We start from the raw sequence: 27,997 nt of genomic DNA on the forward strand, positions 1-27,997 counted from the left end.
TTGCATGTTTCTGGCTGGTCGTGACAAATCAGCCACTGTACACTCATAGGCAGCAGTACAGTAGTTGTCACTCGTGGCCTTTCTGTGACAGAGAGCCTGAAGACTGACATAAAGCGCAGCCTGTTGTGAACTGTCAAGTGAGTCTGCCAAAAACTCAGCAGACAGAACTAATTGCAGAGAAAAAGGACTTTTGTGCCCTCTTCTCTTTCTTTCCTTTCCTTTTTTTTTTTTTAAATAAGACAGATATTGTTAAAGTAGCTTGTTTATGTAAGATTTGTCTGTCTCTCCTCTCATTGCCTGGATCCTTTTTTAACTTAAAGTCTTGCACTGCAGGTCATTGAGCCCTTCCACACGGAGATTGGCACAGGACCAGACTCAAGACACACAACTCATAACAGTTGATGAAAAATTGGTAAGGATTTTCTACTACACACTGCTATGGTTCTGCCTTCAGGGTCATTTTTGTACTATAGATATTCAGTATGGTGTTCCAAGTTTTCAGGAAAGTGGTTTGAATTTGAATTTCTAGATTATACTTAAATTTTAAGAAGAAATATTTGTCATCAAAAGATAATTTATATTAAGCATTATATACAAAAATAAAATCATATGCAAATATTAATACATTTAAAATCATGAAAGGCTTTCATTTTTGTGGTGTTTATAACTAGCAGAACATTCACTACTTTTTGTAATGAATGTTTTGCTTTTTATTTTCTCTGTTACACTCCTGTTTAAGTTGTGAGATACTTGCTAGTACTATATAAAACTAAGTATATTAGGTTTTCCTGGAAGCATACAACATTTATTGTCACTGTATGTATATATGTGTATATGCATACACACACACATTTTATTTCTTCATATGTATGAGAGATTACAACTAGCAAGACTAACAACAAATGAGTAATAATCTTTTGTAAATCAGTAACAAACAGAATTTTGGCAGCCATCACTTATAAAATTTTTTAGAGTGTGGTCTTTTACTTTACATGCAACTTTATTTTTGCTTCAATAGCATACATTTTGTAATGTTTCCAAAACTTCTGATAGAATTGAGTAATTGTATATATATGCTTTTCATTTTATATCTGGTTTATCATTATCAGATATATAGGTGTGTTTCTTAGCTACCCCCTTTATTATTGTACAGTATTTTATCACTAAACTTTGAGCCTGTAAACATAATCTAAGTAATAGGTCACACTTAAATTTCTATTTATACCATTAAAGATACAGACAAATAAATGTATAAGTAAATAGAGACAGTTTGGAAAATTCACATCTTATGCTGACTGGTTTTATTTTAAAATTGTCTCTTAGGTCTACCTGTTGACATTGTCATCATCCTGATCTAGGTTACATCATCTTTCACCTAGATTTCTACAGTGGTCTCTTACCTGATCTCCCTAGACTCTTTAATCCTAATCTGATTAATTTTTCTTAGGATGGCCAAAATCGTCTTTGAAATGCTGGTATTGTCACCCTCTTTGCGTCCTTTGGTGCTTTCCATTGCCTTTAGAGTAAACATTAAAATCCTAACATGGCCTTTGACATCTTGCATGATTTAACTCCTGCCTTCCTCTCTAGGTTTATCTTATACCACTGTGTTTTATATTCTGTGGTCTAACCACATCAAGCCTGCAACTTGCTGTTCTTTTTCCTGCTTCTAAGGCATTTGGAGTTCCTATTCACTCTACCTGGATGCTTTTTACTAACCCCGAGGTCTTCATCCAGTCACCATCTACCTATTCTTTAAATGTTAATCAAACTTCAGTTGCTTAGTCAAGTATAAAAGAAATGAGGGGCCGGGCATGGTGGCTTATGCCATTAATCCCAGCACTTTGGGAGACTGAGGTGGGCGGATCACCAGGTCAGGAGTTCGTGACCAGCCTGACAAACATGGTGATACCCCATCTCTACTAAAAATACAAACAATTAGCTGGGCGTGGTGGCGAGTGCCTGTAATCTCAGCTCCTTAGGAGGCCGAGGCAGGAGAATTGCTTAAACCTGGGAGGCAGAGGTTGCAGTGAGCCGAGATTGCGCCATTGCACTCCAGCCTGGGCGACAAGGGAAACTCCGTCTGAAAAACAAAACAAAACAAAAGAAATGAGGCAGTTATGTGTGTATGAGGTGAAGATGATTTTCACATCCTGTGTATTCATTAATGAGAGCACTATTATTTTAATTTTTCCTATGAACATCCTTTTTAACTCTCAGGAGGTTGCCTTTTCTATAGTTTTCAAATTTTAGAGTTCACTAATAACTCTTCTAAGTTCTCTTCTTTCTAGTTTGAAGAATGAGTGAGTCAGCCAGTAATACATTGCCCTAAACAGAGTGCTATGAAGCATATCAGAGAGGTAGACAGACTGGATTGGTTTGGTATTTTTAATTATGTCATTTGGTTGCATACTGTTGAATTTTCTTGCCCTATATAGATTTTCCCCAGCTTTGTTATATCTTTCTTGAAGTAATAATTGTCCCTCAGTACTTGTAAGGGGATTGGTTCTAGGACTCCCCTCAAGTACTAAAATCCATGGATGCATAAGTCCTGTGTTAGACTGTTCTCATATTGTTATAAAGAAATACCTGAGGCCGGGCGCGGTGGCTCACGCGTGTAATCCCAGTACTTTGGGAGGCCAAGGCGGGCAGATCACGAGGTCAGGAGATCAAGACCATCCTTGCTAACATGGTGAAACCCCGTCTCTACTAAAAATAAAAAAAATAAGCCATACATGGTGGTGGGCGCCTGTAGTCCCAGCTACTTGAGAGGCTGAGGCAGGAGAATGGCGTGAACCCGGGAGGCGGAGCTTGCCGTGAGCCAAGATGGCACCACTGCACTCTAGTCTAGGCGACAGAGCGAGACTCTGTCTCAAAAAAATAAAAAATAAAGAAAGAAATACCTGAGACTGGGTAATTTATAAAGAAAAGAAGTTTAATTGGCTCATGATCCTGCAGGCTGTACAAGTATGGCACCAACATTATTTGGCTTCTGAGGCCTTAGGGAGCTTTTACTCATGGTGGAAAGTGAAGCGGGAGCAGGCACATCACATGGCAAAAGCATGTGCAAGGGACGGGGTGGTGCCATACACTTTTTTTTCCTCCTTTTTTTTTTTTTTGAAACAAAGTCTCACTGTCGCCCAGGCTGGAGTGCAGCAGCGCGAAGTCGGCTCACTGCCACCTCCGCCTCCAGGTTCAAGTGATTCTTCGAAGTCAGCTCACTGCCACCTCCACCTCCAGGTTCAAGTGATTCTTGTGCCTCAGCCTTACCAGTAGCTAGGATTACAGGCACCCACCACCATGCCCGGCTAATTTTTGTATTTTTAGTAGAGACGGTTTCACCCTGGTGACCAGGCTGGTCTCAAACTCCTGACCTCAGGTAATCCACCTGCCTCAGCTTCCCAAAGTGCTGGGATTACAGGCATGAGTCACTGTGCCCGGCTACCATACAGTTTTAAATAACCAGATCCCATAAGAACTCACTATCACTAAGACAGCACTAAGCTATGCATGAGAGATCTGCTTCCATAACCTAATCACCTCCCATCCGTCCCCACTTTCAACATTGAGGATTACATTTCAACATGAGAGTTGGGCAGGGACAAATATGCAAAATATATCAAGTCTCATATCAAATGGCATAGTATTTGCATATAAACTATGCATATTCTCCCATATACTTTAAATCGTCTCTAGAAAACTTATAATGCCTAATACAATGTAACTGTTATACTGTACTGTTTAGAGAATAATGACAAGAAAAGTGGAGGTATACGTTCAGTACAAATACAACCATACTTTTTCGTTTTTTTAATAAAAAACTGTAGATCAGGCCAGAATGTCACTATGGTTTTCCAGCTGAAATCAATTGGTTATTTTTTTTTTTTTGAGGCGGAGTCTCGCTCTGTCGCCCGGGCTGGAGTGCAGTGGCCGGATCTCAGCTCACTGCAAGCTCCGCCTCCCGGGTTTACGCCATTCTCCTGCCTCAGCCTCCCGAGTAGCTGGGACTACAGGCGCCCACCACCTCGCCCGGCTAGTTTTTTTTTTTTTTTGTATTTTTAGTAGAGACGGGGTTTCACCGTGTTAGGCAGGATGGTCTTGATCTCCTGACCTCGTGATCCGCCCGTCTCGGCCTCCCAAAGTGCTGGGATTACAGGCTTGAGCCACCGCGCCCGGCCCAATTGGTTATTTTTTTTGTACATGGCAGACATTTTCTTGAAAATGAACCTGTCACTTCAAGGAAGTGTTGCCCATGATACATTTCAAATGCAGTGTTAGTATTTGAACCCTTGCGCTCATCTCTCCCTCCCGGAACAGTCTTTAAATACTAGAAAGATGTCAAGCTCAATCACATCAATGGCAGATTTAAGTTCTATACAAATTCTAACATTGTGTACTATGCTCAGTACTTGGTTGATGGGATTTAGCTGCCATAAATCTCAGCATCACAAAATACACCCAGGTAACAAACATGCACATGTACATCTTGAATCCAAAATTAAAAATTGAAATTATATAAAAAAAAGAAAGACTATTCTAGCGGGATTGGTAATGGATGTGATTTTTGATACTGTGTAACAGAATATATTAACGTTTGGACTATCTATATACCTCTGTCAACCAGTATTTTTCATATGGCCAGTGCCTGATATAAAATCATGCATATGGGGTAAACATTTCCTTTAAAGTACAAAATAGAACAATGGATTTTTAAGGTAATCAAGTATGAAAATATTAAGGCTATCAAAATTTTACTCCTTTTTCTAACAACATATATGTATGATAATGAGTTTCCTTCATATATTGCAATGGAAACAATCCACCAAAACGGTTTGAATGCGAGAACAGATGTTAGAATTCAACTGTCCTCCATTAAGCTAGATATTAAATTTTCAAACGAGTGCCAAAATGCAAATGAGTGCCACTCTTCTCACTTTTTAGTTTTTGAAAATAGAGTTTTTAAAATTAAAATCTTTATATTATTACATAACTGGCTTATTTTAAATTAAATTTATTTTTCTTCTTCATTTTAATTTATTATGTGATAGATATCTATGGATATACAGGCATACTTTGAAGATATTGCTGGTTTGGTTCCAGACCACCACAGTTAAGCAAATACCACATTAAAGTGAGTCATGAAATTTTGTTTTGGCTTCCCAGTGCATATAAAAGTTGCGTTTCTATCACACTGAGGTCTGCTAAGTGTGCAATAGCATTATGTCTAAAAAATAGTGTACATACCTTAATTTTAAAACATTTTATTGCTCAAAAATGCTCAAGATCAGCCGAGCCTTTAGGGAATTGTAATCGTTTGACTGGTGGAAGGTCTTGCGTCCATGTTGATGGCTACTGACTCTGATCAGGGTGTTGGTTGCTGAAGGTTGGGGTGGCTGTGGTGACTTCTTAAAATAAGACAACAATGAACTCTGACACACTGATTGACTCTTCCCTTCATGAAAAATTTCTCTGTAGCGTGTGACACTGTTTGATATCATTTTACTCGCAGTAAAACTTCTTTCAAAATTGGAGTCAAGCCTCTTAAACCCCACTGCTGCTTTATCAGCTAAGTTTATGGAATAATCAATCCTTTGTTGTCGTTTCAATAACGTTCACAGTCTTTATGAGGAGTAGATTCTATCTCAAGATACGACTTAGCTCATGCATGAGAAGCAGCTTCTCATTTGTTCCAGTTTAATCATGAGATTGTAGCAACTTAATCATTTCTTTAGGCTCCACCTACCACATCTGCAGTGACTTTCTCCACTGAAGTCTTAGACCCTTCAAAGTCATTCATGAGGGTTGGATTCAACTTCTTTCTTTTTTGTTTTTGTTTTTCCATATCAAATCAATATTTATTTCAGGACATACCATGTCAAAATAAAACAAAGAGTCAACCTTGCCTTTAACAATTATATTGTATTATAAAAGCACTTTACAACTCCATCCCATCTTTAAGTATAAGTTATTGGCATGTTGGTTAATGATTATCTGTAAGCATTTCTCTGTTCAGATCCATAATCCAAGTGCTCTGTGAATATTATAAGGTGACAATAAGTGGGAAGTGAAGGAGGAAGAGGAAAGAGAGGGAAAGGTTCTCCCAGTTTAAGGTTTTGGACTCAATTTCTTTCAAACGCATGCTAATGTTGCTGTTTTCATCTCTTATGAATCACAAATGTTCTTAGTGGCATCTTGAATGGTGAATCCTTTCCAGAAGGTTTTCAATTTACTTTGTTCAGATCCATCAGAGGAATCACTCTCTATGTCAGCAATAGCCTTATGAAATGTGTTTCCTAAATAATAAGACTTAAAAGTCAAAATTGCTCCTTGGTCCACGGGCTGCAGAGTGGATGTTGTGTTAACAAGCATGAAAACGACATCCTTGTACATCTCCATCTTGGGTTACCAGGTGCATGGTCAGTGAGCAGTAATATTTTGAAAATAATCTTTTTTCTGAGCAGTAGGTATCAACACTGGGCATAAAATATTTAGTAAACCATGCTGTAAACAGCTGTATTGCCATCAGACTTTGTTACTCATTTATAGAGCAGAGGCAGAAGAGATTTAGCATAATTCTTAAGGGCCCTAGGGTTTTCAGAATGGTCAGTGAGCACTGGAATTGCATTGGCCTCTAAGAGTCAGCCTGTCCTCTGAAGCTTTGAAGCCAGGCATTAACTTCTTTCTTGCTATGAAAGTCTTAACTGGCATCTTTTTCTGATACAAGGCTGTACATTGAAAATCTGTTGTTTAGTATAGCCACCTTCGTCAGTTATCTTACCTAGATCTTCTGGATCACTTGCTGTGGCTTCTCCGTCAGCACTTGCTGCTTCACCTTGCGCTTTTATGTTATGTAGATGGCTTCTTTCCTTAAACCTCCTGAGCCAACCTCTGCTTTCCTCCCCTCTCAGCCTTCATAGAATTGAAGAGACTTAGGCCCTTGCTCTGTATTAGACTTTGAATTAAGGGGATGTTGTAGCTGGTTTGATCTTCTATCCAGACCACTGAAACTTTCTCCAGTTAGCAATAAGGCTGTCTAGCTTTCTTATCATTCTGGAATAGCATTTGTAACTTTCCTCAATAACTTTTCCTTTACATTCGCAACTTGGCTGTTTGGTGCAAGAGGCCTGGCTTTTGGTCTCTCTAGGTTTTTGACATGCCTTCTTCACCTAGCTTAATCATTTCTAAATTTTTGCTTAAAGTGAGAGACAGGAGACTCTTCCTTTCCCTTGAACTCATTGTTGGGTTATTAACTGGCCTAATTTCAGTATTATTGTCTCAGTGAATAGAGAGACCCAAGGAAAGGATGAGGTATGAGGAAATGGCTTGTCAGTGGAGGACACACACAACCTTTATTAATTTAGTTTGCTATCTAATATGGACGCAGTTTGTGGCACCCCAAAACAGTTACAATAGTAACATCAAAGATCACTGATCACAGAGCACCATAACAGATATAATAATGCAAAAATTTGAAATATTGGGAGAATTGTCAGAATGTGACACAAAGACTTGAAGTGAGCACACACCAGTAGACTTCTCAGCAGAGGGTTGCCAGAGTCCTTAAATTTGAAACAAACAAACAAACAAACAAAAAAAACAAACCAACGAAGCACCATTAATATGTGAAGCACAGTAAAGCAAAGTTCATAAAGTGAGGTATGCCTATATCTTTTATAAACAAAACATTGGAGTCCCAGTAGTTTTGTTTTTAACAGTATAAAGGAATCTCAACATCAAAAAGCTTGCGAATCATTCTCCTAAGTCTTCTCTTTTTGGGGTTAAACATCGTCAGGGCTTTATTTATTTCATATGAGTTCCAGTCAGTTAATCATCTTGATTGCCATTCAGTTTGACTGAATCTCTTTTAAAATGTTTTTGCCAGAATTTTTCATACTACAGATGTGGTGCAGGTTGTGGTGGGGATTATTGCCTTTATTCCTTTTAATCATAGCAGTTCTAGTAAGGCAACTTTAAATTTAGGTTGTCATACTTCTTATGTGGATTTCATGGAGAGCTAAAACCTCAGGTTCTTTCTTATGTGTGCTGTTATCAAGTTGTGTTTCTTTTCATCCATTTTTAGTATATGATCATCATTTTTATCATATTCACAGAGTCACTCAAAGAACGTCTTACCCAATAAAGTTTATTTTTTTTTTTACTGTTACTTTTTAGAATTTTCTATACAGTATATAATAAATTACAAGAATTTTTGTAGTACTTTGTGGATATCAGTGCTAATATAAATACGAAGAAAAAAATTGTGTGTTTTTTTTTTTTTCTGAACATCAATTATATATCAACAACATGTATCCTATCTTTCTTTTAGGCATAAAATGTAGAAAGGAAAAGTCTGCCTAGCATTTTCTAGTGCAAGAATCCATTCTTTCATTTTGGAACTATATACAACGTTAACACTGTTGAGTACAAATCTTCAGATAATAAAATTGTGGCAAATCCTGAATTATTGTTAATAAAGAATATGGTATCAGAGTACTTTCTGTGTTTCTAATTAGTCAATTTTAGTTTGTTATGTATAAACTGCTAACTAATCTTTTTACTCTTGAAACTAACAAGAATGTAAATATCAAAAGAGTAGACAACAGCATCTGAAAATAATCCTGTAAGCTTATGTTTAGAAGCACAATGCTTAAAAAAAAAAACTTTTTGTGGGCTGTACCATTATTTCCTAATATATGATACTTCCTACAGATACTAAGGAGATCTTATAAATGGTTGTTTGCTTGGCCCTTGGTTTTTGTTGCAGGAGGAGCTGTGCCATGGAGGTTAGGTGAAGAATGTCTTTGCCTTTGTGCTTTATTATGAGGGTAACTTTTTTTCTTTATGCCTCCCTCCACCTCAGTCTCCTTTCAGGACATTTGATGAATACCCAAGTCCAATGAACATGTTGTCTTTTTTATATTCACTTCAGCTATAGAAAAGAGAGAAGTTAAATTTGCAATGCTCTTTAAAGATTTTAAGTAGGTACTCCCCTAAAAAACAACCAAAATATAAATTAGTCCTACATAGGTATACCTTCAATTTGCTTTCTAATCATTTTTTAGCCCATTTTTTACACCCTGATTCCTTGTTTGTGACAATTACCTTATATAACTGTTTAGTGCAGTTAAAATATTACTGAGAAAATAGAAAAATACCCTCCAAAAATATAGGAGTAGTTTCAATTTCTTATTAAAAATGACACAAAATAAGCTCTAATAGTTTAGACAGTAATATATTGTTTTTATGTAAATCATGTTGGCTGCTATCTTTCCTTCATTCTTCGTTTATTTATTTAATAAATACTTACATGTGCCAGGCACTATGCTTCAGTGTTGTATTGACACTTTAAATTGGTTTCATTTATATATTGAGTTATTTTGTTTACAAACTATTAAGCACCGCCTGTTTTAACTTTCACAGAGGTAGTATAGTTAGATATGCATCCTCAATTTAAATGTATGTGAAAAAGGAAACTTTATTTAGCAATCTGTAAAACTTAAATCTTTCGGAGGTATGTGGAGTGGTGAAGGACATCTATTATTTCAAAACTTTCTTGAGAAATTATAACACAATGCTATTAATGTAAAATCCTAATACTTTGGACATTTTTAACACTCTAATATCTTTATTTAAAAATCAGGTGTGTATGTAAAACAAATGTTGTCAGTATTCTGAATGTTGCGAATTAGTTGTATTTTGCTACTTGAAAATTTCTTCCAAATAGCAGTTAAACAGCACTTAAACTTTGGTACTTGCTGAGGCTTGTGATAAATAAATCGCTGTTTGATTAATTAGCACGCAGTACTGGTAGCATGCTCAGCCGATGAGGTTTTAATATTGCTGTTTTAGAATGTCTGTAAGCAGCAGCAGGTTATTTAATACAACTTTTTTTGTCAATTTGTAATAGTTAAAAATGTTTTTATTACTTTAACTTATTCTAAGAAGTTTGTAAAATTGAATGGTTTTTGCAAGCCTTCGAAAATAAAACAACTACAGTTGCTGTACAAGTATTTATTTATGTTGTTTTTTCTTCCTGACATATTAAAAGTTTATAGATGAAAACTTATATAAGTCTGCTAACTTGAATTAAAAATTGATAATTAAGAGGTGACCTACACAAAAAGATAACCCTAAGTTAAAGGCTTACTTTTGCTTTGACTATTTACTTTTTTTTTCCCTTCTAAGGGGTCAGTTTTCTTTTGGTGAGATTGCTTTCTTTTGGTGTATGGCAGTGCTATCTCTGCTAGATTATTGGAAGGGGTAGTGTCTGCAATTGGGGTTATACAGCTTTCTAGCATCTCAAGTGTCTGTTTTGTCTGGACTTTACTCACGCAGCATTCTTGTGCAAAAATTTCAAGGCTTTAGTCTGGAGCTCTGGGTCAAAGGATATGTCTCTTTGAAGGGTAGACAGGAGTTTTTTATGTTTTATTCACTAAGTAGTATTTCATTTTACATCAAAGAATAGCAGCCTTTGAGAACCTACCATGGTGGCAGTTTAGCGTGTGGGTTTTTTTCTTTAGGACTTTCACTAAATATGTATAGTGTTTCTTCAAGTGTTTCATCCTACAAAATGCTTATTTTTATTCTTTTACTTAAACTTCTAATATAAAAAGAGAAGAATCATGACTAAAGATAAATGTTTGTTGCAATAAATTTTGTTTTAAAAGCAAATATAGTGTTTTTTGTTGTTTTTTGTTTTTTTTACAATGTATTTCCCTGTGTCGGTTTTTACACTACCCGCAAGCTATTGAAAAAAAAAAAAAAAAAGAAAAGGATGAATAGCCTTTAAGATTGCAGCAATACTGTTGCTTAAAATTCTAAGGAAGAAGTAATGACTAGTGATTTTGGAAGTGTAGATTTCATAGTGAAATGGTCATTCCTTAATTGTTCCTTTTTTAGTACTGTCGTGTGTGTGTGTAGGAGAGATTGATTTTGAAAAATACCAGACTCAAGTAATGAAAAAACGTTAAGACTTCTTGAAGCTAGAAGGAAAGTTCTTTTTTTTGTACTTTTTGTGTAAGTTAATCAGTAAATAATCAGAAAAAAAGTGATTGCTTTACATGTTTGGAAGATTATTACATTGTATTTCATATTTTTAATCTCATGACATATATCTATAAACATGAATTAATATTAAAAGTTTGTTTTTATGTTTATAAATAAAACATGCTCTTAAATAGTTGAAAGTTTATCAAAATAGTTAATCGTTTAAAATGAATGTTTTCTACTTTACTTGATACGATTTTAAAACCTGTTATATTTAACTATGATGATCATTAAATCAAGTCAGTTACTATTTTTCAAATGTAATTATTTCTAAATTCTTTAGCTAAGTAAAATTCTGCAGAACTTTGTTGTTTAAAATATATGCTTATTGAAATGTTTTTATGTAGTATCAAGCTATATAATCTTAGATTTACTAAATATCACAAAGAAAATGAATGTTAAGTATTACAGTTTTTATATACAGACAGGAACCATTAAAACTTAGAGAACGATCGTTCTATATTTAAATTGTTTAAGGAATAAAAGCTCTTTCCCCTACAGTATTCAGCCATCTCTATTATCTGTGATTCTTCAGCAATTAAAGCAGATTTATTTTCCTCTTTGTTCCTACTTGGAATACTTGAACAATACTGGAGAATTGAACTGACTGAAATGTTTTGTGTTTCAAAAGGTTTAAAGTTCTATGTACCAATTAGCAAAATACAGTAAAGGTTTAAACTGTTAATAGCCACAACATCTTTAATGCATAGACCTGTAGTATACTAGTGCTGTGTAACAGTTCTCCATTGTATGTCTCTTTTAAGGAGAGTAACTGTGTCAGTTCTTTTCTTGCTTTACTACCTGCTGTGTATGGAAATTGTATATAGTACTTGGCACTTGCTTTCAAGAATTTAAAATTCTTGCATGTTATTATATAGGAAACTTTGGCTCTCAAGAAAATAGAATTGATAATATTTTATTTGTTTGGATTTTAAGTTTAGGTTTTTTGTCATATTCTAGAGAGTACTCATTTATATCGGAAAATATATTATTAGTCTGTTACTCATTAGTGAATTTGAAGTACATAAACTGTACATTATCTCCTTGAAAATTGCTTATCTAATACTTTTCATTTAACTGAATGTAATTGTAAAGAAACCATCAAATTTATGTTAGTGTATGCAGATAGATACCTGATGCTTTATTTTACACTGTATTTGAATTTGGTTTTGGGTTTTTTTGTTTTGTTTTGGTCTTTTTGGTAGTAAATAGTACTTTGTTTTTAAAGTTATAGCTTTTGAATTAGCCAGCTTGCTAGATAATTTTATAACCCAAGAATTAATCCAAATACTTAAACTTGTTAAAGCCTTATATCATTTTGTAGTAAGTTCTCAATGAAGGTAGGGTGAGAGGAGGTAGAGAAATAGAAGTAGCATCTTTTGGTGACAATTATGTTTTCTTTTTATATCATGTATCTCAGAATAGAATTAGAGCAAAAGAAAGGAGAATGTAGACTTTAAAATTTGAAACTAGAAAACTTTGATTCTATTTCTGTGTTCAGGCTTTCTAATTTTATATGACCTAGTCTCTGCTTCTATTCTGTTCTTCAAAATACCACCTGCAAGTATGTGAGATATTCATGTTTTACAAGATGGGGAAGTTTGAAAAATAGGGCAGTGATACGGAAGTTTTACTGTATGCAGTATACTATGTCTCCACAAAGCTGCTTCTTTATAAGGCATACTTTTCTAGAAACGTGAATAGGCTTTTTCTTCAGTAGTTGTTTCATGTTTAATACTTTACTTCTAAAGGCTTTCAGCATATTGCATGTTAGTTGATGAGGGTTTTTAAAATGTTAATGCTTCCAATAAAATAGACATGAAAAATAAACTTGGTTTTCTCTAAACAACATACAGGATGCAGAAATATACCAAAATGTTGGACTGAGAATGCTAACTTAAAGAACTGAGGATCTGATTAGTGTACTGATGTACATCTATTCCAGTGACTACTGAGTATATATTGTGTTAAGATGTATCAATTAAAGATAATTTTTAAAACTAATTGGGTAGTTTAAGATTTGACATCCAAAGAATTAAAACCAGATTTCTGATTTAGTATGCATTATAATATCTTAAACATTCAAATATGACTGCTATAGCCTGTGCCTAGGTTGTTCTGAGATTAAAACTCCTCTCGGTCTAGTAGTTTTCATCTAGGACAATCTGTGAAGATCATTCAAGAGATTTTTTGCTTGTCTCTTATTTATAATGTAAAATATTACTATACTTTCCTTCCTTCATTCAATTTTTTTAAGCATATGGGGATGTAGCTATGAACAAAGCACAACATCCATGTCCTTAGAGCTTATATTCTCATGCTTAAGCATATGCTAACTTTATTCATAAATAATTATCGAATTTTTCATAGATAATATTATGGAAAAAACAAAGCTAGGTGATGAGACAGAGAATAGCTGGGGTTTGGGTGAAATAGGGGTCATTTAAGTAGGGCAGTCAACGAAACCCACTTTGAGATGGTGTGCTGTGTGAGTTAAGATCTGAATTGATGAGAAAGAAGCAGCTATGTGAGAATCTAAGGTAAGAGCATTTTCAGTAAAGGGAAAAACTAGTGACCAAAAGTGTAGCTAGTAGTAGTCAAATAACAGATGGAAAGATATGGCATAACAAGAAAAGAGAATGATGTAAAATGAGATCAGAGGTGTGGGCAGGAGCTGGATCAGGTAAGAAGGCCCTTTAGGCCCATAGTAAGAAATTTGAATATTATTTGAATTATAATTAGAAGAAGCCTTTATATAATTCTAAGTACAAAAGTGGTTTGATCTGATTTAATTCTAAAAGCTAGAAAATTACTAAGCTATTATGGTTAAGGGCAACTTTAAAGAAGCTCAAAGGAAATGGTTAGTTTGCTGCCGTTTTTATTTGAAGGAACCTAATTTTTGTCTTTGCATAAGTTTTATATATGATATAACAATTTGGTGAATTTTTTTTTTTTCTATTAAGGAATCTTCTGAATTTGAAATTGCTTTTTGAGAAAGGCAATATTGGGACCAGGAATAATAAACTTATCTCTCTAATTCTCCATAGCCCTTCTTTCTCTGCCCTGCCCCCTTCTCCAGCAAGGGAAAAAATGTTACAGGCTTGTCATAGTGGTAAAGGAAGATAAGAATAAATTCGCTGAGGTGCTGTCCACCAGTTTGGTGCTGATAGCTTCAAATACATTTGAGTTCTGCACCTTGCTTTTGCCAGTGGCATGGTTTGATGGTGATAGTTGTCTGTCTTCATGTTAACTTTGACTCCACTTCCTCTTGCTCTGCCTCTCCTCTCCCCCCTCTTTCTCTCTGCTTCTTGAAATCTCTCTTTGCAGTTTGTATGGCTTTTTCCCTCTGTCTTTTGACTCTCTCTCTGTCTTTTGCTATGTAGCTGTAGGTCATCTCTCTCTCCCTTTCTGGCTACATGTTTTCCTGATACCCCCTTGTTCCCTCCCATTTTTTTCATTTTTCCTGCCTTCCCTTCTGTCTCTCTCCAGTTTTGGCTTTCTGTGTCATTCTTTGGCTGTCATTTTTTTCCCCATTCCCCTGTCTCTTCTTCTTCCCATTTTCTTCTTCCTTCCATTCTTTTTATTCCATACTTCTGTTCCTTTCATCATTTTTCTTCTTTCTCTCACTTTCCCAAAATTACTAAGGAGCAATATCAGAACTAGTGGGAAGAGACAAAAGGTGGCCCCACCCTCTAAGCCCTTTTTTTTAAATTGTCATATTTCCTCTTTTGTAAATATATAGGACTTTTAGAGACATTTAATAACTGAAAAAGAAATGGGTTATACATTATTACATTATTTGAAATGTTCACTCTAGTGAGATATATGGGATATTGGCAAGATCATGGACTAATTATAAATACAGCCTTAGATCTTTAGTCATCTCTTCTTTTAGCTGTATAACCTGAAGCAAGTTATTTAACCTCTGTGAGTGTCCTCATCTTATAAAATGAACATACCTTTTTATATTTGTTTTGAAAGTTAATTGAGAATACCAACACTAAACAAGAGGAGAGGCTGAGTGCAGTGGCTCACAACTGTAACCCCAGCACTTTGGGAGGCCGAGGTGCGAGAATCACTTGGGCCCAGGAGTTTGAGACCAGCCTAGGCAAATGGGGAGACCTCATCTCTACCAAAGAACAAAAATTAGCCAAGGGTAGTGGCGCGTGCCTGTGGTCCTCACTTCCCGGGAGACTGAGGCAGGAGCTGTGCTATTAATACTCAGGAGGTTGAGGTTGCAATGAGGTGTGATCATGCCACTGCACTCTGGCCTGGGTAACAGAGCGAGACCCTGCCCCCAAAATAAATAAATAACACATTTTTGTTCATTATTCAGTAAAAAGTGTTTTTCTTCCCTTTTTTTGCTACTTGGAGTTGTTAGCATGGAGAGAGAAGCAAACTGGAATTATAATTATTATTCTTAATCAGTTTTGAATTATTATGGAGACCATTCTTGTGAATCAAATCTGCAGTGCAGGTACTGAGTTCTAGGGTACCTGGGAGCCCAATGTTGGCCTCACAGTGGTCCTATGTCAGTCATGTGTGTATATGTATGTACATGTATAGTTGGTAATGATTTTTGTCATGTAACTTGCCTTTTCTAACAGCCTGTGGCACTAATATCATCTATGATATTCTCTCTCATTATACAGTTTCTGACAATCAACTATGTAATTCTTTAATTGGTAGATAGATGTATTGCTATATAATTGTCCTTCCAGTGAGAAATTTCTTTAGTCATTTATAATTTATTTTTAATGGTGGAAATTTGAAACTGTATTCATTCAAGGAAGTTTCCAAAGTACTTATTCCTATTATTACATTTGGCCATTAAACCCTGTGTGATTAAAAAATTACTGGTTTTTAGGCTGGGCAGAGTGGCTCACACCTGTAATCCTAGCACTTTGGGAGGCTGAGGTGGGCGGATTGCCTGAGCTCAGGAGTTCAAGACCAGCCTGGGCAAAATGGTGAAACCCCGTCCCTACTAAAACACAAAAAATTAGCCGGTTGTGGGGTCACGCGCCTGTAGTCACAGCTACTCAGGCGTCTGAGACATGAAAATTGCTTGAACTCGGGAGGCGGAGGTTGCAGTGAGCCAAGATCATGCCACTGTACTCCAGCTCGGGCAACCGAATGAGATATCTCCAATAATAATAATAATAATAATAATAATAGGTTTTAATAGTAAGGCATAGACATACCAAAAATCACATTAGAGGCTGGGCACAGTGGCTCACACCTGTAATCCCAGCACTTTGGGAGGCTGAGGCGGGTGGATCACGAGGTCAGGAGTTCAAGACCAGCCTGGCCAACATAGTGAAACCCTGTTTCTACTAAAAATACAGGGAAAAAAAAAAAAAAAAAAAAGGATGAGCGTGGTGGCGGGTGCCTGTAGTCCTCATAAATATATCAATTTTTGTTACCAATAAAAAAAATTTTTTTAAAGCATAGTAATATGCACATGTTGTGGAAACATTAATTTGGAAATGAAGAAAGCGTAATGAAGAAAGTTAAAATCACCTTAATCTCAGTCTTGGTGAATTTACTTCTTTTTTATACGAATATTTAAACACACTAATATCTAATTTATTTATATGTAAGACAAACTGTTTTATAGTTTTTTGTCCTGTTTTTTTACTTTGTTATAATGTGACTATATTTCTTTGAAATTATTCAAAAGCATAATTATAAATGAATGTGTAATTTCTCATTGTATGGCTGTAACATAATACCTCAGCCATCGTGCAGCTTTTGTATTGCAGGTTGTTTAGTGTTTTGCAACTATACGCAATGCTAGAATGAACATCTTTATACCTAAGTCTAATCTTTGATGACATCTTTATTTTAGAATCAATTCTTTGAAGTGAGATTACTAAATTGAAGGGTTTAGTATCAACATTTTAGGCCAGGCACAGTGGCAAGGTGGGAGGATTGCCTGAGCCCAGGAATTCAAGACCAGCCTGGGCAACATAGCAAGACCCCATCTCAAAAAATGTAAGAAAACAAAAAAGTATCAACATTTTAAATATTTTTTGGTACCTAGAGATAATTGATACAGAATACTTTAGAGAGGATTTTACCAATTAACTCAATGTAACTTCAGAGATACGGCTTTATTTTTAATATACATGACCTAGTTCTGTGGATGCTTTTCAGACTCTGACACAGGGGGTGTGTAGCAAATTCTACCTAATAGATAAATACCATATATGTAAGAATTAGAGTATAATAAAAATACTTAACACATTAATGATGTAACATTGATTTAGAAGTACTTCAAGGCTTAGTACATCCTGAGGATCAACTTGTAAATTTGTGTATCATTGTACTATAAATTGGTGGATATTGCTGGTTGATGAGATTTCTATCACAAATCTCTGTAAAATACCAGGCCAATGCATAGCAGGTAGTGCTACATAAGCGTTAACTGTTGCTGCTGCTACTACATTAGTACCACTGTTACTATTACTATTATTTTATAATGCATTATAGCAGAGTTTGTGGCATAAATAATGTATCTGAGGAAGTTATGAAACTTTCTCCCTATTCTTATATTCAGTCTATGTTTTTGTTTTGTTATAAAGCCTTTCCAGAACAATGCAAGGTAAACATCATCCTCTGAAATATCTATAGTACTTATCTTCATTTATTTGGTGAACTACATTATTACTGATTTCGGATTTAATTTTGTAGTCAGCAACATACTTTATGATTTCAGTTTTCAGATTTCTTGAGACTTTCTTGTCACCTAGTACATAGTCTGTCTTGATGAATGTTTCATGTACATTTTGAAGGAATATGCATTCTTCAGTTTTTGAGTTTGGTGTTCCAAAAATTTCAATTAAGTTTTAAGTTGACTGATAGTGTTACTCACATTTTGTATATCTTTACCAATATTTTTGTCCACATTTTCTGTTAGTTCTTGAGAGAGAAGAGTTAACATCTCAGTCCATAAGTGATATCTTTCCTGTGTGTGTGGGATCACTTTTTTGCTTCACTTATTTTGAAACTGCACTGTTGGGTGGTGTATCAACATTGAAAATTGTTGTGTGTTGTTGATAAGTCATTGCTTTATCCTTACGTGATGTCCCTCTTTATCCTGATGCTGTTCCTTTTTCTGAAGTCGAATTTGATAATAATATATAACTGCCTCAGTTTTCTTATTCTTTTTTTTGTATGGTACATCTTATTCTCATTTGTGAGTTTATATTTAAAGTTCGACCTAGAATTCTATATCCAACGAAAAGGTCTGCTATGAACTGAATGTTTGTATTCTCCCAAAATTTGTATAGTGAGGCCGTAATCCTAAATGTGATGGATTACGGCCTTCACATGTGGACCTTACTTTTTTATTTAGTTTGACAATTTCTGTCTTTTAATTTTGTGTTTAAAAAATTATGTGCAAAATATTTATTGATATAATTGGGTTTAAATTTACCATCTTGCTGCTTGTTTTCTATTTGTCCTATCTAATTTCCTTTTTCTTTCTTTTCTTTTTTTTTTTTTTACAGTTGCTTTAGGGATTACAATATGCATCCTTAACTTTTCATAGTCTACCATGAACTAATAATATATCACTTTATATGTAACATAAGAACCTTAAAACAATAATTCCACCTGTCACTCCAGTCCTTTGTTAATGTTGACACACATTTTACTTCCATATTTGTTATAAACCTCATAGTAAATTATTATTTTTGCATTAAAGAGTTGTCTTTTAAATAAATTTAGAAGTGAGAAGAAAAATCTTTTGTATTTACTCACAAATTTTTCATTTTTGTTACTCTTAATTATTATACTTCATATAGATAGAATTTCCATCTGGTATCCTTTTCCTTTAGCCTAAAGAGCCTTATTTAACATGTCTTACAGTGCTGTTCTGTTGGGCAAAAATCTCTCAGCTTTTGTTTATCTGGAAATTCCTTTATTTTGACTCCACTTTTGAAAGACCTTGTCTTAGCTCAGGGTGCCACAACAAAATACCATAGACTGGGTGGTTCAAACAGCAGAAATTTATTTTCTAACAGTTTTGAAGGCTAGAATTCCAAGGTTGAGGTGCCAGCATGGTCGTTTCTGTTGAGGGCTCTCTTCCTAGCTCGTAGAAGGCCACCTCCTTGATGGGTCTGCATGGCCACAGAGAGAGAGAAAAAGCAAGTGAGCTTTGTCGTGTCTCTTCTCATAAGGGCGCCTTATTCTCATGATCTCATCTAACCCTAATTACCTCTCAAAGGCCCCATTTCTAAACACCATCACATTTAGGATTACGGCCTCACTATACAAATTTTGGGAGAATACAAACATTCAGTTCATAGCAGACCTTTTCGTTGGATATAGAATTCTAGGTTGAAGATTGAAATGAGTTAAAAATGTCATTCCAGTTTCCTTTTTAAAAAATTGTGGTAAAATATACATTGCACACCAAGTTTACCATTTTTAAGAGCACAATTCAGTGGCATTAACCACATTCATAATGTTGAGCAGTCATGACCACTATCTATTTCCAGAGCTTTTTCATCATCCCTAATAGAAACTCTGTACCCATTAAATAGTAACTATCCTTTATGCTCTCCCCTGTTCCTCATAACCTGTATTATACTTTCTGTGTTATAGCATGTGTCAGAATTTTATTCCTTTTAAAGGCTATATATAATAGTTCCATTTTATGTGTATATCACACTTAGTTTATGGATCATGGAACATTTGGATTGTTTCTAGGGCTATTAGAAATAATGCTGCTATTAATATGGATGTCCAAATATTTGTTCAAATCTCTGCTGTCAAGTTTTTAGGAAGATGCCTCAAAGTAGAATTGTTGGATCATGTGGTTATTATATGTTTAGCATTTTGAGGAACTGCATGCTGTTTTCCCTATTGGCTGCACCATTTTCCATTCCCACAACAATACACAAAGTTTCCAATTTCTCTATATCCTCACCAACACGTGTTATTTTCCATTTTCATTATAATAGCCATCCTAATGTGTGTGAAGTAGTATCTCAGTGTGGTTTTGATTTGCATGTTCTTAATAAATTAGTGATGTTGAGCATCTTTTTGTGTGTTTATTAGCCATTTATATATCTTTGGAGAAATGTCTATTCAGGTTCTTTGCTCATTTTGAATTGGATTGTTGTTTTTTTGTTGAGTTTTCAGAATTTTCTGTATATTCTGGACTTTGATGCAAAAAAAATTTTACTTTTAATGACATCTGTTTTATCTGTAGTTTTTTATTGCATATGCTTTTATTGTCATATCCAGTAATTCCTTGCCAAATTCACTGTCAAGAAGAGTTCCTCCTATGTTTCCTTCTCAAAGTTTTATAGTTTTAGCTCTTCCATTGAGGTCTTTGATCTGTTTTTTGTTTTGTTTTGTTTTGTTTGTTTTTTTGATGGAATCTCCCTCTGTTGCCCAGGCTGGAGTGCAGTGTTCAATATCTGCTCACTACAACCTCAGCTTCACGAGTAGCTGGGACTACAGGCGCGTACCACCATGCCCGGCTAATTTTTGTTTTCTTAGTAGAGACGGGGTTTTACCATATTGGTCAGGCTGCTCTTGAATTCCTGACCTCATGATCCGCCCGCCTCAGCCTTCCAAAGTGCTGGGATTACAGGCGTGAGCCACTGTGCCCAGCCCTTTGATCCATTTTGAGTTAACTGTTGTATATGGTGTAAGACAAGGATTCATTTTCATTCTTTAGAATTGGATATCCAGTTTTCCCAGCACCATTTGTTGGTGCTTTCCACATCGAATGGTCTTGGCACTACTTTAAAAACCCAATTGGCTGTATATGCAAGGGTTTATTTCTAGGGTCTCTATTTTATTTCGTTGGCCCATATGTCTGTTCTCTGTCAGTACCACATTAGTTATTGTAGCTTTGTAGTGAGTTTTGTAATCGGGATTTGTGAGTTCTCCAGCTTTGTTCTTCATTTTCAAGATTGTTTTGAAACAAAGATTTCACATGAATTTTGGGATGGATTTTTCTTTTTCTACCCCAAAATGTCACTTTTTGATAGGGATTGCATTGAATCTGTAGATTGATTTGGGTAGTGTTGTCATCTTAACAATACTGACGTTTCCAGTTGATGAACACAGGATGCCTTCCCGCTTCTTTATGTCTTTAATTTCCTTTAACAGTGTTTTGTAGTTTTCAGTGTACAGATCTTTTGTTTTCTTAGTTACGTTTGTTCCTAAGTATTACATTCTTTTCTATGCTATTGTAAATGGGGTTGTTTTTGTAATTTACTTTTTAGATTTTTCATTGTGAGTGTATAGAACATAACTGATTTTTGTATATCGATTTTATATTTGCCACCTTGGTGAATTTGTTTATTATCTCTAACAGGTATTTTTGGTGAAATCTTCAGGGTTTTTCACGTAAGTCATCTGGGAACAGAGATAGTTATACATCTTTACAAGTTTGGATGGCTTTTGTTTCTTTTTCTTGTCTAATTGCTCTGGCTAGAACTTCCAATACTACACTGAATAGAATTAGTAAAAGTGGGCATCATTGTCTTTTTTCTCATTTAGAGGAAAAGCTGTCAGTCTTTTCTGGATTTTTTGTTGTTGTTGCTATTTGGTGTGTTTTTTCTGTTTGTTTGTTTTTGTTTTTTGAGATAGGGTCTCACTGTGTGCAGTGGCACAATCTTGTCTCACTGCAGTCTTGACCTGCTGGGCACAAGAGATCCTCCCACCTCATCCTCCTGAGTAGCTGGGACTATAGGCACACATCACTATACCCAGATAGTTTTGGCTTTATTTTTTGTAGAAATGGGATTCACCATGTTACCCAGACTGGTTTTGAACTCCTGAGCTCATGCAGTCTGCCTGCCTCAGCCTCCCAAAGTGCTGGGATTACAGTTACTTGTTTTCTTTTAACATCATTACCATGTAGGTAAAGTGTCTTAAGACTACTTTTATGATGATTATTGTATCTTTAAACTTTAGAAATTTCGTTGTACTATGTTTTTGTGTGGTTTTCTTTACGTATATCTTGGTTAGGGTTCATTAAGATTCTTGGAATTTTTTATTAATATTCTTAAAATTTGGAAAATTTGGAAATTTTTCTTCAAAAACCATTTCTGCTTCAGACTTTCCTCTTCTGTAAGTATAACACTTATATTGTGTGGCTTAATATTTTCCAGCCAGTCACTGAGGCCCAGTTTATTTTATTTCCAGTCTTTTTCCACTATGTAGTGCAATTTGGTTTCTATTGTCCTGTCTTCAAATTTAATGATCTTTTCTTCTGTTGGTGTCCAGTTTTCTATTAATCCCTTACAGTATTTATCATTTTAGATATTATATTTTTCAGCACTAGAATTTCTATTTAGTTCTTTAATATAGTTTCCATTTTTCTGCAGAAATTTTTGAACTGTTCACTCATTTTGTCCATCTTTTTTGTTTAAATCTTTAAACATATTTATAGTAGTTATTTATAAATCTACATTGTTTCAGGGCCTATTTCTATTGATTGTTTTGTTATTGTAATTGTTTCCCTTTTACATACACATTTAATGACTTTTTTAAAATTATACTTTAAGTTCTGGGGTACATATGCACAACGTGCAGGTCTGTTACATAGGTATACATGTGCCATGTTGGTTTGCTGCACCTATCAACTCATCATTTACATTAGGTATTTCTCCTAATGCTATCCCTCCCCTAGCCCTCAACCCTCTAACAGGCCCCGGGTTGTGATGTTCCCCACCCTGTATCCATGTATTCTCATTGTTCAACTCTCACTTATGAGTGAGAACATGCGGGTGTTAGGTTTTCTCTTCTTGTGTTACTTTGCTGATAATGATGGTTTCCAGTTTCATCCATGTCCCTGCAAAGGACATAAACTCATCCTTTTTTATGGCTGCATAGTATTCCATTGTGTATATGTGCCACATTTTCTTTATCCAGTCTATCGTTGATGGGCATTTGGGTTGGTTCCAAGTCTTTGCTGTTGTGAACACTGCTGCAATAAAGTGTGCATGTGTCTTTATAGTAGCATGATTTATAATCCTTTGGGTATATACCCAGTAATGGGATGGCTGGGTCAAATGGTATTTCTAGTTCTAGATCCTTGAGGAGTCACCACACTGTTTTCCACAATGGTGGAACTAATTTACACTCCCACCAACAGTGTAAAAACGTTCCTATTTCTCCACATCCTCTGCAGCATCTGTTGTTTCCTGATATTTTAATGATCACCATTCTAACTGGCATGAGATGGTATCTCATTGTGGTTTTGATTTGCATTTTTCTAATGACCAGTGATGATGAGCATTTTTTTCATAAGTTTGTTGGCTGCATAAATGTCTTCTTTTGAGAAGTGTCTGTTCATATCCTTCACCCATTTTTGATGGGGCTGTTTGTTTTTTTCTCATAAATTTGTTTAAGTTCTTTGCAGATTCTGGATATTAGCCTTTGTCAATTGGATACATTGCAAACATTTTCTCCCTTTCTGTGGGTTGCCTGTTCCCTCTGATGATAGTTTCTTTTGCTCTGCAGTAGCTGTTTAGTTTAATTAGATCCCATATGTCTGTTCTGGCTTTTGTTGCCATTGCTTTTGGTGTTTTAGTCATGAAGACTTTGTCCACGCCTGTGTCCTGAATGGTATTGCCTAGGTTTTCTTCTTGGGTTTTTATAGTGCTAGGTCTTACATTTAACTCTTTCATTTATCTTGAGTTAACTTTTGTATAAAGTGTAAGGAAGGGATCCAGTTTCAGCTTTCTACATATGGCTAGCCAGTTCCCAGCACCATTTATTAATAGGGAATCTTTCCCTATTGCTTGTTTTTGTCAGGTTTGTCAAAGATCAGATGGTTGTAGATATCTGGGGTTATTTCTGAGGCCTCTGTTCTGTTCCATTGGTCTCTCTGTTTGGGTACCAGTACCATGCTGTTTTGGTTACTGTAGCCTTGTAGTATAGTTTGAAGTCAGGGAGCATGATGCCTCCAGCTTTGTTCTTTTTGCTTAGGATTGTCTTGGCTATGCAGGCTCTTTTGGTTCCATATGAAATTTAAAGTAGTTTTTTCCAATTCTGTGAAGAAAGTCAGTGGTATCTTAATGGGGATAGCATTGAATCTATAAATTACTTTGGGCAGTATGCTTATTTTCACGATATTGATTCTTCCTATCCATGAGCATGGAATGTTCTTCCATTTGTTTGTGTCTTCTTTTATTTTGTTGAGTAGTGGTTTGTAGTTTTCCTTGAAGAGGTCTGTCACATCCCTTGTAAGTTGGATTCCTAGGTATTTTATTCTCTTTGTAGCAATTGTGAAGGGGAGTTCACTCATGGTTTGGCTCTCTGTTTGTCTGGTATTGGTGTATAGGAATGCTTGTGATTTTTGCATATTGACTTTGTATCCTGAGACTTTCCTACGTTGCTTATCAGCTTAAGGAGATTTTGGGCTGAGACAATGGGGTTTTCATGATATACAATCATGTCATCTGCAAGCAGAGGCAATTTGACTTCCTCTTTTCCTAATTGAATACCCTTTATTTCTTTCGCTTGCCTGATTCCCCTGACCAGAAATTCCAATACTATGTTGAATAGGAGTAGTGAGAGAGGGCATCCTTGTCTTGTGCTGGTTTTTAAAGGGAATGCTTCCAGTTTTTGCCCATTCGGTATGATACTGGCTGTGGGTTTGTCATAAATAGCTCTTATTATTTTGAGATACATTCCATCAATACCTAGTTTATTGAGAGTTTTTAGCTTGAAGGGCTGTTGAATTTTGTCGAAGGTCTTTTCTGCATCTATTGAGATAATCAGGTTGTTTTTGTCTTTGGTTCTGTTTATGTGATGGATTATATTTATTGATTTGCGTGTGTTGAACCAGCCTTGCAGAAGCCAGTTTGATCGTGGTGGATAAGCCTTTTGATGTGCTGCTGGATTTGGTTTCCTAGTATTTTATTGGGGATTTTCTCATCGATGTTCATCGGGGATATTGGCCTAAAATTTTCTTTTCTTTTTTTGGTCTCTGCCGGTTTTTGGTGTCAGGATGATACTGGCCTCATAAAATGAGTTAAGGAGGATTCCCTCTTTTTCTATTGATTGGAATAGTTTCAGAAGGAATGGTACCAGCTCCTCTTTGTACCTCTGGTAGAATTCGGCTGTGAATCCTTTTGGTCCTGGACTTTTTTTGGTGGGTAGGCTATTATAGCCCCATTTTTAGAATCCGTTACTGGTCTATTCAGAGATTCGACTTCTTCCTGGTTTAGTCTTGGGAGGTTGTATGTGTCCAGGAATTTATTCATTTCTTCCAGATTTTCTAGTTTATTTGCATAGAGGTGTTTATAGTATTCTCTGATGGTAGTTTGTATTTCTGTGGGATCAGTGGTGATATCCCCTTTATTATTTTTTATTACATCTATTTGATTCTTCTCTCTTTTCTTCTTTATTAGTCTTGCTAGCAGTCTATCAATTTTGTTTCTTTTTAAAAAACCAGCTCCTGGATTCATTGATTTTTTTGAAGGGTTTTTAATGCCTCTATCTCCTTCAGTTCTGCTCTGACTTTAGTTATTTCTTGCCTTCTGCTAGCTTTTGCATTTGTTTGCTCTTGCTTCTCTAGTTCTTGTAATTGTGATGTTAGGGTGTCAATTTTAGATCTTTCCTGCTTTCTCTTGTGGGCATTTAGTGCTGTAAATTTCTCTCTACACACTGCTTTAAATGTGTCCCAGAGATTCTGGTCCATCGTGTCTTTGTTCTCGTTGGTTTCAAAGAACATCTGTATTTCTGCCTTCATTTTATTATTTACCCAGTAGTCATTCAGGAGCAGGTTGTTCAGTTTCCATGTAGCTGTGTGGTTTTGAGTGAGTTTCTTAATCCTGAGTTCTAATTTGATTGCACTGTGGTCTGAGAGACAGTTTGTTGTGATTTCTGTTCTTTTACATTTGCTGAGGAGTGTTTTACTTCTAATTATGTGGTCAATTTTAAAATAAGTGCGATGTGGTGCTGAGAAGAATGTATATTCTGTTGATTTGGGGTGGAGAGTTCTGTAGATGTCTATTAGGTCTGCTTGGTCCAGAACTGAGTTCAAGTCCTGGATATCCTTCTTATTTTCTGTCTCGCTGATGTGTCTAGTATTGACAGTGGGGTGTTCAAGTCTTCCATTATTATTGTGTGGGAGTCTAAGTCTCTTTGTAGGTCTCTAAGAACTTGCTTTTTGAATCTGGGTGCTCCTGTATTGGGTGCATACACATTTAGGAGAGTTAGCTCTTCTTGTTGAATTGATCTCCCTTTACCATTATGTAATGCCCTTCTTTGTCTTTTTTTGATCTTTGTTGGTTTAAAGTCTGTTTTATCAGAGACTAGGATTGCAACACCTGGTTGTTGTTTTTGTTTGTTTGTTTGTTTTTTGCTTTCCATTCGCTTGGTAGATCTTCCTTTCTCATCCCTTTGTTTTGAGCCTATGCATGTCTTTGCATGTGAGATGGGCCTCCTGAATACAGCACACAAATGGGTCTTGACTTTATCCAATTTGCCAGCCTGTGTCTTTTAATTGGCACATTTAGCCCATTTACATTAAAGGTTAATATTGTTATGTGTGAATTTGATCCTGTCATTATGATGCTAGCTGGTTATTTTGCCTGTTAGTTGATGCAGTTTCTTCATAGCGTTGATGGTCTTTACAATTTGGCATGTTTTTGCAGTGGCTGGTACCAGCTGTTCCTTTCCATGTTTAGTGCTTCCTTCAGGAGCTCTTATAAGGCAAGCCTGATGGTGACAAAATCTCTCAGCGTTTGCTTTTCTGTAAAGGATTTTATTTCTCCATCACTTACGAAGCTTATTTTGGCTGGATATGAAATTCTGGGTTGAAAATTGTTTTCTTTAAAAATGTTGACTATTGGTCCTCACTCTCTTCTGGCTTGTAGAGTTTCTGCTGAGAGATCTGCTGTTATTCCGATGGGCTTCCCTTTGTGTGTAACCCGACCTTTCTCTCTGGCTGCCCTTAACATTTTTCCTTCATTTCAACCTTGGTGAATCTGACAATTATGTGTCTTGGGGTCGCTCTTCTCGAGGAGTCTCTTTGTGGTGCTATCTGTATTTCCTCAATTTGAATGTTGGCCTACCTTGCTAGGTTGGGGAACTTCTGGATAATATCCTAAAGAGTATTTTCCAGCTTGGTTCTATTCTCCCTGTCACTTTCAGGTACACCAATCAAATGTATATTTGATCTTTTCACATAGTCCCATATTTCTTGGAGGGTTTGTTCGTTTCTTTTCATTCTTTTTTCTCTAATCGTGTCTTCTCGCTTTATTTCATTAATTTGATCTTCAGTCACTGATATCCTTTCTTTAGCTTGATAGATTTGGCTATTGAAGCTTGTGTATGCTTCCTGAAGTTCTCCTGCTGCATTTTTCAGCTCCGTCAGGTCATGTATATTCTTCTCTACACTGGTTATTCTAGTTAGCCATTCGTCTAATCTTTTTCCAAGGTTCTTAGCTTCCTTGTGTTGGGTTACAACATGCTCATTTAGCTCGGAGGAGTTTGTTATTACCCACCTTCTAAAGCCTACTTCTGACATCAAACTCATTCTCTGTCCCGTTTTGTTTTCTTGCTGGTGAGGAGTTGTGAATCTTTGGAGGAGAAGAGGCGTTCTGGTTTTTGAGCCTTTCTGCACTGGTTTCTCCCCATCTTTGTGGTTTTATCTACCTTTAGTCTTTGATGTTGGTGACCTATGGAGGGGGTTTTGGTGTGGACGTTGTTTTTGTTGATGTTGATGATATTCCTTTCTGTTTGTTAGTTTTCCTTCTAACAGTCAGGCCCCTCAGCTGCAGATCAGTTGGAGTTTGGCGGAGGTCCACTCCAGACCCTGTTTGCCTGGGTATCACCAGCGGATGCTGCAGAGCAGCAAATATTGCTACCTGATCCGTCTTCTAGAAGCTTTGTCCCAGAGGGGCACCCACCAGATGCCAGCCGGAGCTCTCCTGTATGAGATGTCTGTCGGCCCCTACTGGGAGGTGTC

At 35.9% G+C, this 27,997-nt stretch overlaps 1 protein-coding gene across 4 annotated transcripts in view; it reads left to right on the plus strand.

Moving 5' to 3' along the window:
- Nucleotides 1-27,997, plus strand: part of NDUFS4 (NADH:ubiquinone oxidoreductase subunit S4) — a 125,946-nt gene that overhangs the window by 42,344 nt on the left and 55,605 nt on the right. For all 4 annotated transcript variants that reach the window (XM_033179556.1, XM_033179557.1, XM_033179555.1 and 1 more), the window contains exon 2: nt 334-412. In XM_033179556.1, coding sequence (XP_033035447.1) covers nt 334-412 — 79 coding nt within the window. The remainder of the gene's footprint in view (nt 1-333; nt 413-27,997) is intronic.

The sequence above is a fragment of the Trachypithecus francoisi genome, unplaced genomic scaffold, assembly GCF_009764315.1.
Source record: "Trachypithecus francoisi isolate TF-2019V2 unplaced genomic scaffold, Tfra_2.0 Lachesis_group2, whole genome shotgun sequence".
Taxonomy (NCBI): Eukaryota; Metazoa; Chordata; class Mammalia; order Primates; family Cercopithecidae; genus Trachypithecus; species Trachypithecus francoisi.